The sequence below is a fragment of the Prunus dulcis genome, chromosome 2 (genome assembly GCF_902201215.1).
Source record: "Prunus dulcis chromosome 2, ALMONDv2, whole genome shotgun sequence".
NCBI classification, from domain to species: domain Eukaryota; kingdom Viridiplantae; phylum Streptophyta; class Magnoliopsida; order Rosales; family Rosaceae; genus Prunus; species Prunus dulcis.
The window spans coordinates 18,310,455-18,327,017 of record NC_047651.1 but is presented as its reverse complement, the minus strand read 5'-3'; the positions used below and the strand labels follow the sequence as shown (position 1 = coordinate 18,327,017).

General features: G+C 33.5%; 1 protein-coding gene across 1 annotated transcript; it reads left to right on the top strand.

Moving 5' to 3' along the window:
• The first annotated feature begins 12,131 nt into the window (after positions 1–12,131).
• Positions 12,132–16,511, top strand: LOC117618915 (mitochondrial adenine nucleotide transporter ADNT1-like). The gene is made up of 8 exons (XM_034348684.1): positions 12,132–12,745; positions 13,357–13,405; positions 13,523–13,686; positions 13,917–13,954; positions 14,317–14,429; positions 14,606–14,719; positions 15,010–15,354; positions 16,137–16,511. Exons 1-8 carry the CDS (start codon positions 12,585–12,587, stop codon positions 16,218–16,220), a joined length of 1,068 nt encoding a protein of 355 aa, XP_034204575.1. The 5' UTR covers positions 12,132–12,584; the 3' UTR covers positions 16,221–16,511.
• The last annotated feature ends 52 nt before the right edge of the window (positions 16,512–16,563 follow it).

Below are 16,563 nucleotides of genomic sequence, written 5' to 3'. Positions count from 1 at the left end.
TTCTTTGTTTGGCAATAAGTTATTATTTAAGAAGCTTCCAGTATAATAAGCCTGTGTGACATGTGGGATGTCTAAATTACCTTTCTATAACAAAATGAAAAATATCAGTAAATTTAGGCTTTAGCTATCCAAAAAAAAAAATTTCACTATTGGAAAAAGCCAAAACTTTTCCAAAAAAGACAGAAAAACCTCTCAACTTTTAAACTAAAGATATGCAAATATAAAGGATTCCTTAGATGTAAACGAAAATATGTCGACTTATTAGGTGGCACATGGGATTATATAAAGCTGTACCATATACTTTCTTTCTTTTTTCCTTTCTTTTTTTCGTGCAAAATGTGTGTCAATGTCTTCCTCAAAAGAAATTGATCAACTGATCATGTGTGAATTTGGGTTTAAACATTTTTTTATCAACGAAAGATGAGAGATACGAACATCTTCCAAGTAAAAGCTAGTAGAGATTCAAGAACAAGCGCAATTTGTGAGCGATGTGATGATTGTCTATGACTATAAGCAGTACTTGTGTTGAGTTCATTGCATTGGCGCTTGCCATATGCATGAAAATCCATTGCATCTTTTGGGTGGTTTCCTATTTAAATTTGATTATCCCCTTATTTAAATTTGTAATACTATTATCGACTCATATATAGCAAGAATTTTTTCGGTGTGATCCATCATCACGTGGTGTTTTACATTCATTTATTTTTATAACATGTGTATTTATATATTAATATTATATTTTGAGTTCACGGAATATGAACTATGTTGCCCACCACTCATATCATAATGTTTGAATCACTAACACTATGTGGCGATGTGATATTCACTTCACACTAAGAAAACTTATGGTAAAATTCATGAACTTCCTCTCACTTAAGGAATGCAATTTAGTTATCATCCATTTATTCATTTTCTAGGGCATATATGCCCACATCGTTTGTCACTAATGGCCTCGTATGACTTAAATGAATTTAATCACAATAATACTATTTGTGTCATATTTATTGATTATATTGATGATCATCTCATACTAATATATGTGGAATTCATCTGTATTAGAGAATTGATTAGCAATATAATTCAACTAGTTGCGGTTGTAATTAATGGTAAAACAATATACATTTTTCTTATACAAACCGCGATTAGTGTATATTAGCTATATATTATTGTATATTACTCAATCGCCGCAAATGTGGCATCTGGGAGCGGCCATCGGGCCATGCATGACATATATGTTTTGTTGGACTTGTCCTAAGTTCGCAAGTGATAATACTTTATCATAGTTGACAAAGAACGTTGTCCTCTTAATTGCATCGTAATATAACCAAATTTCCTGTTGTCAATGCCCACAAAATGTGTAGTTTGTAAACGCCTAAAAGTTCATATGGTATTTATACAAAATTTTCAATAATATATGAACAATACTTAATCCTATATGGTACCCGTTTTAAATTTTGAGCTGCTCCTAGAAACAATTTTTTTTTTGAAGTACATGGACTTGTGTACTATTTGACCTGTAAGGGCTAATCCGCCCAAAAAAAAAAAAAAAAAAAAAAACAAACAAACAAACATACCTATAAGCTTTTTTATTGTGTAAAAAACATGACGGTCATTGTAACCCCTAATTTCTCACCTCAATGATATCCCGTTGATAACTACATCAATTTTTTTCTATTAGCAATTGATATGACAAATTTGTGTATATTCATGTGAAAATGAGTGGAAGTAGATATAAACAAGTAGAGCATTGTCCCTCTCGTACTACTTAGAATCAAAATTCGATTCATGGCGTCTTATACACAAACAATCAAAAACTCGCTGTCACCTTCTTGTTATGATGACAATTCGTTATATTCAAGTTGGGCTCCGTATTTTAATCACGTCATTTCAAATGAATGTATACATTATACATACAACGGTAGTTTTCTCCCATTTAGCACCCTAACATATTATATTGATAATCATGAATTCTGATTTATGATTAAGTGAGACGTATCTGTACCTGCGAGTTTCATAGAATTTGTCAACATGATATCTTGCATCTAAAATCTTCTTAAAATAAATAAGATGGTTTTTAATCACAATGATTTCCTGAATCTATGTCCGAGTTTTGTTTTGGTCATGCAACTTGGTTTTGAGTCATTTTGGTCCACCAACTCTTACACGTGTTTCAATTTAGTCTCCTCGTCGAATTCCGTAAAATTTTTCGTATATTTGATGGATAAAACCATCAATTTGGTTACGCTTATCCTCTAACAACTAACCAAAAATATTGCGAAATGACTAAATTGGAACACAAATGAAAGTTGTAGAACCAAAATGAAATTTGGTATAAGTTTAGGGACAATTACAGTAGAAATATGATATATATTGTTAAACTATGAATTAAGATTTATAATTTTTTTTAAAAATATTCAAAGAGGTTTTAAGTTTGAATATTTTATCTTTATTGATTTTAAAATAAAATAAAAATAAATTGACTAAAACGCAATGTAAGAATATTTTATAATAGAATATATGTAGCCCACATGATATGACCGGATTTATTTGATATTAAAGAGAGAAACTTATTTTCTTCTATCAATACTAATATCTTGATATACTAAAAGACTAATAATCATCGAGATCTGTATGCTATTTATAATTATTCAATTTCCGCATTATGATATTGTGAAAATCATAAAATTCAAGATCTTAAATCGTGAATTGGTTGTAATAATTTCAGCCAATCAATTGGTTCTTATAATTTCAGCCAATATTAAGTTTACACGCAAATCCTATTATTTAAGCCCCGAAAAGAAAATCTTGCCTACAATGACTGTTCACAATTCACATCCACTGCGATTAGGCAGTGCTTGGATGGCAGCTTTCATATAAGGTCGCCATTTTGATATGTCATCTGACTCAGCTTGGTAACCAAGCCAAGCCATACGTAGTAATTCACGACTTGGCCATTATCCATATTTATTTTTCTAATTTTAAAGGGAAAAAGTCAAATTTCCCCAATTAACTAAGCGATTCGATTCCCAACAAAAAACAAAAGAAATATATATATTAAGCGATTTGATGTTGATTGGTTGTCTAGAAAAGTAAACTATCTGGACATTGCATTAAGACTTTGTAAGCTTCGTTACGTATATTTCAAATGTCAACAATGTATAAATAAATAAATAAATAAGCTTCGTTACGTATATTTCAAATGTCAACAATGTATAAATAAATAAATAAATAAATCGTATCTGAATATTTTGCAAAATATAAATAAAGTTCATGGATATAAAGAATGTTTCCAGAAGGATGCCTTGTAAAGGCGGTTGTGCTTGTCTTAATTCTGAATTATAATAGTTTTGTGTTAAAGTAATAAATTATAAAAGCAAATTTCTCGGTTTTAAAATTAAAAATCGTGCAAATAATTTATAGTTCAAACAATTACTTATACACTCGAAGTACCGTGTTTGAATTAAAAGGTCTAAGAACTTATACTCAGACTCGGAGATTGTGAGGCCCTTTGTCAAGGGTCTCAATCATGCATATATGGAAGATCCTTTTCTTTGTGATTTTGTTTGCCGACTAAATAAAGCAAATTCTTCACTCTCGAAGATATTTAACCTTTCTTTTATGTATCAAATAGAAAATTTAAAATCTGTTGGGATCTAAAAAATACTGAAGCAGTAATGTACCAGAAAAAGCAGGTTTATTTTCATGAAAGCAATTTCTAAAAGCTTGAAATCTAAAGTGAAGTGATAGCGTAGCATTTTGTTTGTTCATTCTTTAGATTCACTATGAGCCTTTCTTTTTTCTTTCTATAATTAAGATATTGTCATGTGTTATACAAAACATAACTTTTGTTTTTCGAAAACTAAGGGGCCAATCGGTAATGCTTTCAAGTCCCCGTTTTCATTTTTTACCAAAAACGTGTTTGGTATGTCGTTATCATTTTCACTAGAATTGTTTTTTGAAAACAAATTCAAACTCATGTACAAAAATTGAAAACACTAATTTATCCTTTTCATTTTCGACCCAATGTATTGGCATGATTGTTTTTTTCTTTCTTTTTTCTTTGGTTGGTCTGATTTTTCTTTTTTTCTTGTTTCAAATTTCAGTTTTTTGGTTCCACTTTATTATTTTATTTTGCTACACCAGTGCATATTAATTTTATGATAAAACCATCATATATTATTCAATTTCATATTTATTTTTAATTAAAGATAATATTATTTTATTATCTAGATTTTTCTAAAATTAGATTTTTTGTATTATTTTAATTATACATTATTATTATCAAAGTATACATTTTTCATTGTTTGTAATAATTTTAGCCTTAAAATATCAGAATTAAACAAAAATATATTTTTCAGGACATAAATTAGCAAAAAAAAAACTTATAATTAAAAGTATAGTGGTTGTTTCTTCACGCAAAAGAAGTTGGTTTTCTAAATTCCAAATTGATAATTATTATTGCATACTAATTTCCATATTACTTAATTACTCTAGTAAGAAATCAAAGGAAAAAGGGGGAATCTTCTACTATTCTTTTTGTGGCCTAAAAAGTGACGAGAGGGTCTTCTACTAGTTCTCTCTGATAAGAAGGGAAAGTCCTTGTTGTCTCTTGGGTGGCCCATGCTGATTGGAAGAAGAACACACATAAATTCAAACAAGTAGTAATTCTTCAACCCCACAAATGCCATGCGCAATGCTCTTTGAATATGTTGTATTGTCCACTAACAAATTTGGTGTGACAAGAGGTTGAGGCAATTTCTTTTTTTTTTTTTTCCTTTTTTTTTGCAACAATATATAAACATACTAAAGTGTCATTTACGTATTTTCATAATTGTTTAACTGCATTTCGCTTGAATTTAAAATTTTGTTCTAATTATAATAAATATAGTTTTTAATTAATATATATATATATAGAAAAGTTGAAGTGATTTTCCCAAAAGTAGGGAACCACTTTTTCTGAAATACAACAGATTTTACATGAATTTGACGCATCCATGCACGCCCACAGGAATTCAATTGAGTATGTCGAGAGAGAGAGAGAGGGGGGGATCTAAATTAGGTTGAAAGTGATAGTTTAACTTTAATTAAAAAATAAAACGATGAAAGTGGGAATTTTTGAAGGACGATAAGGATATATCAAGACAAGACAGCCTAGGGTAAGAAGTCTACAGCCCACCCACTTGCCTGCCGCAATATCAAAAGCCAAACAAAACTTTTGCGTACAATCCCAATCCCAATCTCTATCAGTCTCATCTCCAGCTGCTAAAAAGCTTTAAGCTGAAGAGGATAGCCCCGCAGATTGTGCGACCTACTGCTTTCTATTTTCCTTTGTGGAAATCCATGTCACTAAAACATCAAGGCATCAAAACTCCAAATTCAACACTCAAATATCAGCTAAGACGTATCCAGATCAACATTATTAAAAAACAAAAAAACGAGAAGAAGATGATGAAAAGAAATAGATATTCCAATGATAAAAGAATGTTGAAAATATGTAGTCTTTGAGTGATTACAGTACGTATCTTTTGCAATTTTTTTTTTATTGATCTAATAAAATTCAATCATTTCTTTTATTAAAAACAACAAATTTGTATTTAACATAAAAGTTAGACAAGATAATTTTTACTTTACCCGAAAAATGTAGAAGCAAAAGAGAGAGAGAAAAAAACATGTTACGAAGCTTTTTTCTTATTTACACAGCTTTTGTCTTGTAAGGCTGCATTCACGAAGGGAAAAAAAATAGAAATGCTAAAATGATGGTCTAAGTAGGACCAAGCTAATCATTGAGACAATTTATCCGTTGTAATCCAAAATATAATCAAATCGCCTTATGTGCCTCATTATATTACAAGGATTAAATTCGATTGTCACATTCATTATTCGCTCCCATTCCCAAAGCGCAAGAAGTTCATCCCCAGCTAAGACATATCCATATGAATGTTAAAATAAATATAAAAAAAACATGAAGAAGGTGATGAAAAGAAATAGATATTCCAATAAGGAAAGAGTGCTGAAAACATGTGGTTCGTGAGTGATTACAGTATGTATCTTTTATACTCTTTAACGTGAAAGTAAAATAAGATAGCTTTCACGCGAAAAATATAAAAGTAAAAGAGAGAGAAAAGAAACATGTTAGGAAGCCTTTTCTTATTTTCACAGCTGTTGTCTTGTAATAAGGCTAGCATTCACCAAGGGGAAAAAAAAATAGAAACGCTAATGATGGTCCAAATAGGACCAAGCTAATCATTAAGATAATTTATCCTGCTGTAATTCATAATATAATCAAATCGTCCTCATTCATTATTTCTCTTTCTAATATAAAATCTAAATACTAGACTCTAGGCACTTAGAAAATTTTAAATTCTTACAATAAAAATATCTTACTAAAAAAACATATTAAATTTTGTGATTATTATATTCTCATGTACCTCATTATATTTACAGTTACATTCATGATTCACTCCCCCAAAGCACAAGAAGCTCATTCCCAAATGAATTCAATTGCGTGAAAGATCCATCACCAATTATGCATCTTTTATTTATTTTGGTTTTCATTTCTTTAAGAACCCGACAACAAAAAATAAACTTAAAATCTTTGACTAGAATGAGCTCTATCCATGTGAAAAGGAACAGTGGACAGGCCGTAGAATTTTATTAATGAATTAAGCCCGTGGAGAAACTTTATGGTCTGTGTATTTGGACCGTAGCACAATACTTTTTTGAGAAAAGTGACGGATTACGAAACTCACTCACATGGTCACATGAAAAGTGTGGTGTTTTTTTTTTTTTTTTTTTTTGGCAATAAGCCACTTAAATACACCGCCGACCAAAATGGCTCCAGGTGAATCCGAATCTATACGTGTACAGCGTTTGGCTAAAATCCAATTTGAATTTTATTTTTATTTTTAATAGAGTAAATTTATTAATATGAAAGACGATTATAAGATTACACGGAAAGACACACTGCTTTAGAAGAGAGTTCTTACAAACAAAAAAGCAAACATATAAATAATAAAATACAACCCGTGCAAGAACAATTTGAGTCTTTTATTTGGTGGTGGCATTTTAATTTTTTCTCCCTATTCACTCAAAATCAGAGTTTTCGTGGAAAATTCGTCCCACTAATGGGAATGAGAATCGAAAGCCAATACCAAGTTGTTTTGGTGATTTTTCTGGCTAAATTCCAATTGGTATGGGTTTGTGGATAGATATTATTTCGGGTGCTCGAACTGATAACCCACTACGAAATGAATGCCTTTTTACTAAAATGAAAATGAAAATGAAAGCAATTGATTTTGAATGTAATATCAAACTAACCCAAGTTTAATTGGTCGGCTTTTGGACCCTAAACTCACTTTAGGAAGTGGGGTAGGCTCACGAATTAATCCAAATAATTGACTTTTTTTTTTCTCCCTAATTTAGGGGCAATTTGTATTCAATTTTGTAGCCAAAATTTGTTCTTTTTAATCTAAATCCTAGCATAAGACAAGTAATTGCCTTTTTTGGTCTATAGCGTATAAATTTCGTGTTGTACCCTCTAACCTCTATTAAGGCAAAAGCCAAAGCACACAGTAGCCAAAATTATTTATTAATATGTTTTTCTTTCTCTAATTACGATGCATGTTTTTTTTTTTTAATTTTGACAGACGATATTCTATTTTAATTTAATCTTACTTATGAAAAGAGGGATTCAAACTCAAATTTAGAGTGTAAAGTGTGGGAGCAAATATTTCTGTCTCCAATTACGGCACGCCACGTGGAAAAGAAGATTATCTCTTAAATTAATTAATTGAACCAGTTTATCTGGCAAATTAATTAATTAGGATAAATATCTTAATTAATAAGATATTATCTTTATTTAATAAGATAATATCATTAATTCAGATATTATCATAATAAGGAGAAGATAATATCGTTAATTTAGATATTATCTTAATAAAGAGAAGATAATATCATTAAATCAGATATTATCTTCAATAAAGAGATATAATCAAGTCCGACTCGATCCCTATGAACTTGAGTAGAGAATAAACTTAGCATATTCTCTACGAAACCCTAGCCTCTAGGCTCCTATAAATAGACGACCTTATTAGGGCATCTAAACCTACTCCTAATACCCAAGAAAAATATCCGAAGCTCTCTCTCCACTCTCCATATTTTCTCCACGAAGGAAGATCGAATGTTGAAGGATTTATAAACGAATATTTTCCCGTGAGATTATTTGCACAAACATAAAGTACATATACTCTAACTAATTCAATTATGCCCATATCTAAATTAACGATACATATTTTAATTATCTACTAAGGTTACTAAAAGAACTTGCATGTGGACGGGTGCAATGTATCTACTTCACATTGAAATTCGTCGAACTTTGTGAATTTCGTCTCATTTATGAGAGAACGTACTCCTTCCGCAACAAGTTTTTCTCCACCAACGCAAGCTCTTGGTTGAGTTGAATACTAATTAACTCATATTTATTTCATAGTTAGAAGTACTAAACCACAAGCTTATTGGTTGGGTTCAAATCCGCAAAGGATCTTGAATTGTATCCCACTTTGTGCCAATGAGCCCCCCATGGTTCCCACCAATAATTCCTCTACAGAAAAGTTATCTTCGCAGCAGTTGCTTATCTCAATGACTAACTGCCGACAAAAATAATTTTTATTTACATCTGATATTATTTAAGCGTACTTATTTTAGTGCGTTGATCATTTCTACTTATCCTAATTTTGGCTTACTATGTATCATTTTTGTTGGATTTGTAGAATAACATATAAATTAACACCAAGACTCTCTCTTGGCTTCATTTTAATTTTTTATTGTTTTCGGTTTTCTTTGTACCATTGTCATGATTTGGAGGTCTCATCTAACATATATATGTTCTTTATGCCTAATCATTGAATCCTGAATTGGGTGCAACCCTCCTAGGTTGTTAGGCACAAGGCCAATTACCAAATACTTATGAAAAGGTAGGTGGTATGATATTTAAAATAATAATAAAAACACAATTAACAAAGTAGACATGTACTCATGGTTCAAGAAGAAGTGCATCTTGCCCATGACATAATTTTTTGTTATTATTTTTTTTTCTTAAGGTTTAGATTGGTATTTATCATAATGCGATTATGTGATTTGTAGGAAATGATCTTTTTTTTCTTTTTTTTCAATTTTTTTTAGTATTTAAATTGGCCGCTAATGTCAATTTGCCCATTTAAGTCTTGCCTTTGGGCTCGCCAGGGCTTGGTGGAGCTCACCTCCTGCCATGGCTGAATTTTATTGTTGAAATGGGTTTTGGGAGTCTAGGGAGCTTTTGGTCTGGACTAGACTTGTTGCTGGAAGTGCTCTTATGTCAAGTTTTCGCACATTTTATAAGCAAAGGGTCACTTCCTGTCCATTTTGACAAAATTGGTTGATTGTGGTTTGATTTGTTGCTTACATTTAACTTATTAAAGTACATTGAGTGATTTGGATTCGAATACGGGAATATTGGTCAGTGGCCAGAAAACAGTAACAATGTTTGGAGTGAAAAATATGGTCATACCGTTGAAGGTGTAAAGAGCACTCAATTAACTTTTTTACCCCATAATTTGACAGAAGTAATGATAAATGACCAAAATGCCACGACAGAGTACGCGGACTACATAATTTAATAACCAAATTCATAGAGACTAAAATGCAAGTTCAGGCATAAATCATTGCTATAATTAACATTTGACCTAACTAGTAAAGTGTGCATGCACCTGCAATATCATTCACATGATATAGCAGCACGCCATGATTGATAGACTGTTATGGAAAAAGAAATTTTTTGTCACTTATAGATGACAAAATTTCCATTTTGCCATCAATCTTAATGAACAATCATTTGTTAATTAATCTTGTTTTCGGTTAATCACTCTTAGCCAGGGCCCAACAGTTTTGTCTTTGGCATCATTGAAATTTGAACCCATTGAATTTGGAGTAGCAGCAGAGTCAGGGCATTGGGTGATAGTAGGCCCATCACCACCCACACAGACAAGCCCTTTTGCCAAAGAGCCCAACCCATCACTCACTGCGTGCCAGATTATGGAACATGGGCTATAATTATTAGTGTTGCCTTGATTTCTTTTGGACATTGCAATATTTTAAGTTGTTCTAATATACGGAGAGGAGAGGGAAATAGAACTCGGATTCGAGGAAGGCATAATACTTTGGCAAACTAACCTAAACCACATTTACAACGGTTATGAATTAATATTAATAAATGGTAATTGAATGGCCCAGATCAAAATTCAACATATCTTTACTACAAGGACGATAATATTTTAAATTTATACACAGTGAAGATACGTTGAATTTTGATATAGGTAATTCAATTATGTCATTCAATGTAATTGAATGATTAAATCCAATATATCTCAATTGTACTTTTCTCAAGTAAGGGATTGAAAACTATTATGGAACATGTCGGATCATGTTTGCATTAGACGATAATAATAGCTTTAATTCTGTTCTTGAAGTCTTTACACACCTGCGGGGCCAGTTAATCATACCCAAAAGAAGAGTTTCATCTTGATTTACGTAAAGAAAACACTTGGGTTGAAAACTTAAAGCAAACCCCTTTGGTCCCAAAAGGCCATGTCAATGTGTAGAATGATTGTGCTATTTTATCCGCTCAATTATCATAAGCTATACTTCAATGTTATGTCTTCGGTATATGTTATGTCTTTTTAGACAGTTGGTAAGCATTCATTCCGTACATGTCATTGTCCATCAAATTATTCAACTTTGATCGCCTCTTTTTTGTGTGTTGAATAAAAACCACATTCCCTGCCACAGTTTTCTTTCACATTCATATTTCAAGAAATGCATTTCTAGCCAAGTATTCTTGCAAGTTGCATATAGCGTTATATGTCAGCTCATTATAAATTTAAGGGATCTCAGTTGTTTATACGATGCTTTCATATTCGTGTATTCTTAAACAATGACGAAAGTGAATATCAAACTAATAAACTAATAACGAATCACTTGTTAATGAAATGATAAGTGACACATCAGTTAGTTTCAAACGCTGGATTCAATTATAGTTTCATTCCATTATGTTATAATTTGAAAAAGAACTGTTTAAAATATAAAAGATGATAAATGAGTTTTTTTTAATTAAACAAATAAATATTTTATTTAAACAATTATGATATTCTAAACTATTCTAATATACGGGGAGGGAGTTAAAACTCAGGTGCAACGGACGATCACCATCGATCAACTGGGCTAATCCACATATGCTAAAAATTAGTTAATTTTAATAATAATAAAAACTTAATTATTTAAATGAATTATAAAAAAACAACAAAACAAGTGCCTTTTTTTTAGGCCCAGTTTGATGTCTAGCTTTTTTGGGCTCAACAGCATTTGTCGTAGTCGATCCAAGAGAATTTAGGCCTTATCAAAAGTTGGTATGTTGGAAGAAGTGCAAACAAGTGTGATGCTCTCCTTTCGCACGTGATAAGATTATTCTAGGTGGGGCCCAGTGTCAATCAGCACCGAGCCCAGACCAGAGCGACGTCGTCAGATAGTTAGGGTTCCGTTAAGTAACCAAGGACGCACGGGAAGAAAGATACTCTGCTGCTCTGCTCTGATGCGCGGAATTTGCTATACTTTGGTGCTGCCTTATCTGCAACTCATGATACCTTTCCAATTACTTATTTTGGTAAATTCTGTTGGTCCTAGCCAAATGATCCAGTGTTTCAAATACCACCATATCCACATGATCTCTCACTTGATCATCTTTCTTTGCCCAAAATACCTAAATGAAACCCGAATTTTGTTTTTTCTTTACTCTATCTAAATGCAATTCAACCTTTGTTTATTAAAATTTACAATACACTTTATTCATTTAAACGTTCGTGTTACATGAATCAACAACAATAATAAGACAAAGTCATTTTAACTATCTTACTATATCAAATTATTATATGAATAAAATGTAAAGTAAAAGTTTGCGATTCAACAAACAACGTGTAGGAAAACTAAGCCTATAACTTTCATCCAAGAAAAAAGTTCCCATCCTATCTTTGTCTGATTTCCTATACATTTTTTTTAATGATGAAAAACCTAATTAGATTATGTCTTCCCTAATTGGATAAAACCTTTCTTTAAATAGTACAAACTCATCTATTTTTGGTGGTCCATGCACCACCCGAACCCCGCTCACCTACCACGTGGAAACCTATCACAGCGACTCCAACTTCCTCATTTCACTACACATCACTCTGCTCCTCTCTCTCTCTCTCTCTCTCTCTCTCTCTAACCGTAGATATAAATTTGAGCTAATAAACAAACGCCGTCACATAACCTTCGTAATATAGCAAAGCCAGCCCTTCACTTTCAGCTCCCGAAAGCCGTCACGAGTCACGACCCACTCTCGGAGAAAGACAACACTCCGCACACAAAAATGAAGCAGGGGCTCGCTTTCCCATAAAACGACCACGAAGAGCTTCAAAAACCGTACCGATCGATTGGCGCCGGGAAAATAGCTCAAATCAACGTCTCCGACGATCTAGGATTCCGGCGAGGACGTTCGTCGATTGCTTTCTGTTGAAATGGCTTCGGAGGATGTGAAACCGAGCGAATCGGCGGTCTCCACGATCGTCAATCTGGCTGAGGAGGCTAAGATGGCGAGAGAGGGCGTGGTCAAGGCTCCGAGCCTTGCGGTTCTCAGTGTCTGCAAGTCTCTGGTTGCTGGCGGAGTCGCTGGTGGAGTGTGAGTTCTCGATTTCTTGAGTTTTCGTGTGTTTGTTGCCCTGGAATGAAGTTCCTCGGAGAAAAAAAATTCCCGCAAAAATTGGATTTTGTTTTTTTAAAACTCGTTTGATTAGAAATCAATGTCATTTTGCGAAGCCAAGGTATAATGACTGTATAAATTCGATCGTTTTGTGAGGTTAGGCACGAAAAAATTGAATCTTTTTCTGTGACGGCTAAGAATACTGAAATTGGAAAAAGTAGGCGAAGAAACGGATTCAATACTCTGTAATTGGTTAATGAAAATGAAGAAGGAGAAGCAATCGGAATATTAAATCTCGTCAATCGATTAAATAATTTTGAGCGTCTGCAATGTGTAGTATATAATTGATCATAGTTTGATTTAAGTCTTGCGTGAATTTCTAATTCTCATGCGGGTATCTGAAATTTGAAATTTATGCGTGCAATGGCATTAGGTCCATTAGATTCTAGTAATGTAAAAGAAATTGTTGTCTTGTCTTGTCATTGCTTATTGATATTAGCAGGATCATTTTGTGCATTGTTTATTTCTATCTCCATGCTTTTTTCATGCTGACCTTTTTCCAGTAATGAGATATTTTAATATCCATGCAGGTCACGAACAGCTGTTGCTCCATTGGAGCGACTGAAAATATTGCTCCAGGTACATTTTTTCAGTTAATTGTGTACAATGTCATTCATTTGTTTCTATATGCACTCAACGTACACAAACTAACACATAAATATATAGCACATTCCTGACTGGTTACCATGTCTGCAGGTCCAGAATCCACATAACATAAAATACAATGGAACAATACAAGGCTTGAAATATATCTGGAGAAGTGAGGGTTTCCGTGGATTGTTTAAAGGAAATGGTACGAATTGTGCTCGTATTGTCCCCAACTCAGCTGTCAAGTTCTTCAGCTATGAGCAAGCTTCTAAGTATGTTTCTAACAAGATTTAATGTTAATTTATTTTTTTGTTTTTGCTTCCAGTATGTTATAAATTCGTCTTTGATTTTTGTTCCATTCATATTTGACCATCAATCTTGTATTGTTTGTATGATTGTATATTTTTTTGCAACTTCTGAATGCATTGTGTTGTAATGTAACTTCATATTACATTCTCCTACTTTCCCTTCCGCTGAATGCTCCTTGTTATCTCCATGACAGGGGAATATTGTTACTGTATCGGGATCAAACTGGCAATGGTATGTCCATACGTACCATCATTTTGTTGCCTTTAGTTGTAATAATTTGACAAGACTCTTTGGAGACCTTGCATTCCGTCTCGACATTTCATTAACTCTCTGCATTGGGGCAGTTAACATTTTGACTCAGGTTGGGTTGCCGTTTAATGATGTTATGCCTCGTAAAATGTCTAACAGAGGCCATGCAACATCTACATAATCACATTATAAACCATCAAAAGAAACTATGTGACTAGTATGATGTCATTGTTGGGAAAATAACATGATCTTTATCATTCCTTGTAAATCAAACCTTGACGGGTCGGTAAAAGTCAATGGATAACGTAGGTTATCTAAATCTCCTTTTCTTTTCATACCTGCAGAAGATGCTCAGCTCACTCCTCTTCTACGTCTTGGAGCTGGAGCATGTGCTGGAATTATTGCCATGTCTGCAACTTACCCGATGGACATGGTACGAGGAAGGCTAACTGTACAGGTAATTATTTCAGTCCCTGTTCTCCTTTTGTTTCATAGGATAGCTGTTTTAAAGACCTTTGTATTTCCCCCTGCCATTTCAGTCTTCAATCTCAATGGTTGAAACTGAAAGAGAATGATTATTTTCTATATATGTGCACTGGAAGGATTTATGTTTTGTTGGTCTTAAATTTGCAGACAGAGAACTCTCCCTTTCAGTACAGGGGAATGTTCCATGCTCTATCGACTGTGCTCCGCGAGGAGGGCCCGCGGGCTTTGTACAAGGGATGGCTTCCTTCTGTAATTGGAGTTGTAAGTTTTTGTTATCTAAAAACTCTGCTTTCACTTATTCATTATTGCCACCCTTTTGATATGTGAGCTCCAAAGTATAAAGAAACAAAGTCTGTTGATGAGTAGCTCATATGTTTTATTAAACAACTTGTTGCTCTTGCTTTTTGCTGTTCCTGTGCAGTTGGATTGGAAGTTTCTTCATATGGACAATTAATGTCACCTGTTTGTATATTATACTTCTTTTACCTATTTATGTTTAGGCATGCCACAGTAGAAATATGTGGACCTTATATTGTTGATTTTTGTTTCAGGTTCCCTATGTTGGTCTCAACTTTGCTGTGTATGAATCCCTGAAGGATTGGTTAATCAAAAGTAGACCATTTGGACTTGTTGAAGATACAGACTTAAGTGTCACAACAAGGTTGGCATGCGGGGCTGCTGCTGGAACTGTTGGGCAAACTGTTGCTTACCCCCTTGATGTCATTCGTCGAAGGATGCAGATGGGGGGATGGAGTAATGCTGCTTCTGTTATCACTGGCGATGGGAGAAGCAAGGCCCCACTTGAATATACTGGCATGATTGATGCATTCAGGAAAACTGTTCGACATGAGGGCTTTGGAGCGTTGTACAAGGGTTTGGTTCCCAATTCCGTTAAGGTCCGTCCTAATCATCTGTTTGTTTTTTAATTTGCTTGTAGACAATTGCAGGCTGGCTAGTTATTAGTTTGTGAAAACAATTTTGTCAGGCTGGGCAAAGGGCTTAAATGAGATGAATCTTACACATGGAATTGCCATAATATCTTAGGGTGACTGGTTGCATGGTTGTGGCAAATTCGACCATCATTAAAAAGTCTCACTAGGATTAACAAAAGAGGGGTCTAGGACTTTAGCCCACAAATTCCTTTGTTTTAATTCTTATGTGGCTTACAAGCTATGAATCATGACTTGTGGTGTATGGGTACTGGATATCAAGAGGGTTTTGAATCCTTAGTATTAACTATGAACACACATTTTTGTTGTTGTTGGTAATATAGGGGCCAAAGCCCAAACCAAAGCTATGAACACCAATTTTACACTGTTATAGAAGAGTATATGAAAGCTAGGATCCAATACTTTGTTTTATCATCTATGTTCTCGTAACATCAGTGGTTGGTTCCTGTATTGTACTGTTCTTTTGAACTTGGCCCCTAGGAAACTTTGAAACTCCTTTATTAATCAACTTGTGATGGAACTATTGCACATAGATTTTTTTTTTTTTTTGTAAAAAAAATTGTAGGGGCTGCATTCAACTTGTACTGCCTCCAGTTTTCTTCCCTTGGTGTATGCTTTTGACGTGTGCATGGAATTTTTCAGTTTTTCAGTTTTAGTATTGAGTTCTAATCAGTTTTTGCAAACTTGTCTTTGCAAACAGTATAATTTCATTTGCTTCAATTTTTCAGGTAGTGCCATCCATTGCAATTGCATTTGTGACGTATGAGATGGTGAAGGACGTTTTAGGAGTCGAGATCAGGATATCGGACTGAAATTGCAGGAGCTCCATGATATTTATCTTTGCGTGTGCTATTTTTGTAGGCCGGGAAATAGAGGTCTGATAAACTAGGGGTAATTTCTTCCTTTTCTCTCTGAAGCTCTAGCGAGTCTCAGCCTGTGTTCATAAATTGCTTTTCCCCCCTGTTTTCCTTTTTGTATTTCCTTATGAACACGATGTAGCTTTGAAGCTTCTCATTCATATGATGTGCCAATAAGTGTTTCGACAATGTAAAACATGCTTTTGCATGCCTTCTTCCATAAGCTTTGAGAAAGCATTTTCTACACTTCCTGGATCAAACTTGTTGGGTGCGTTTGCTTATTTTGTCTCTTTCAAAC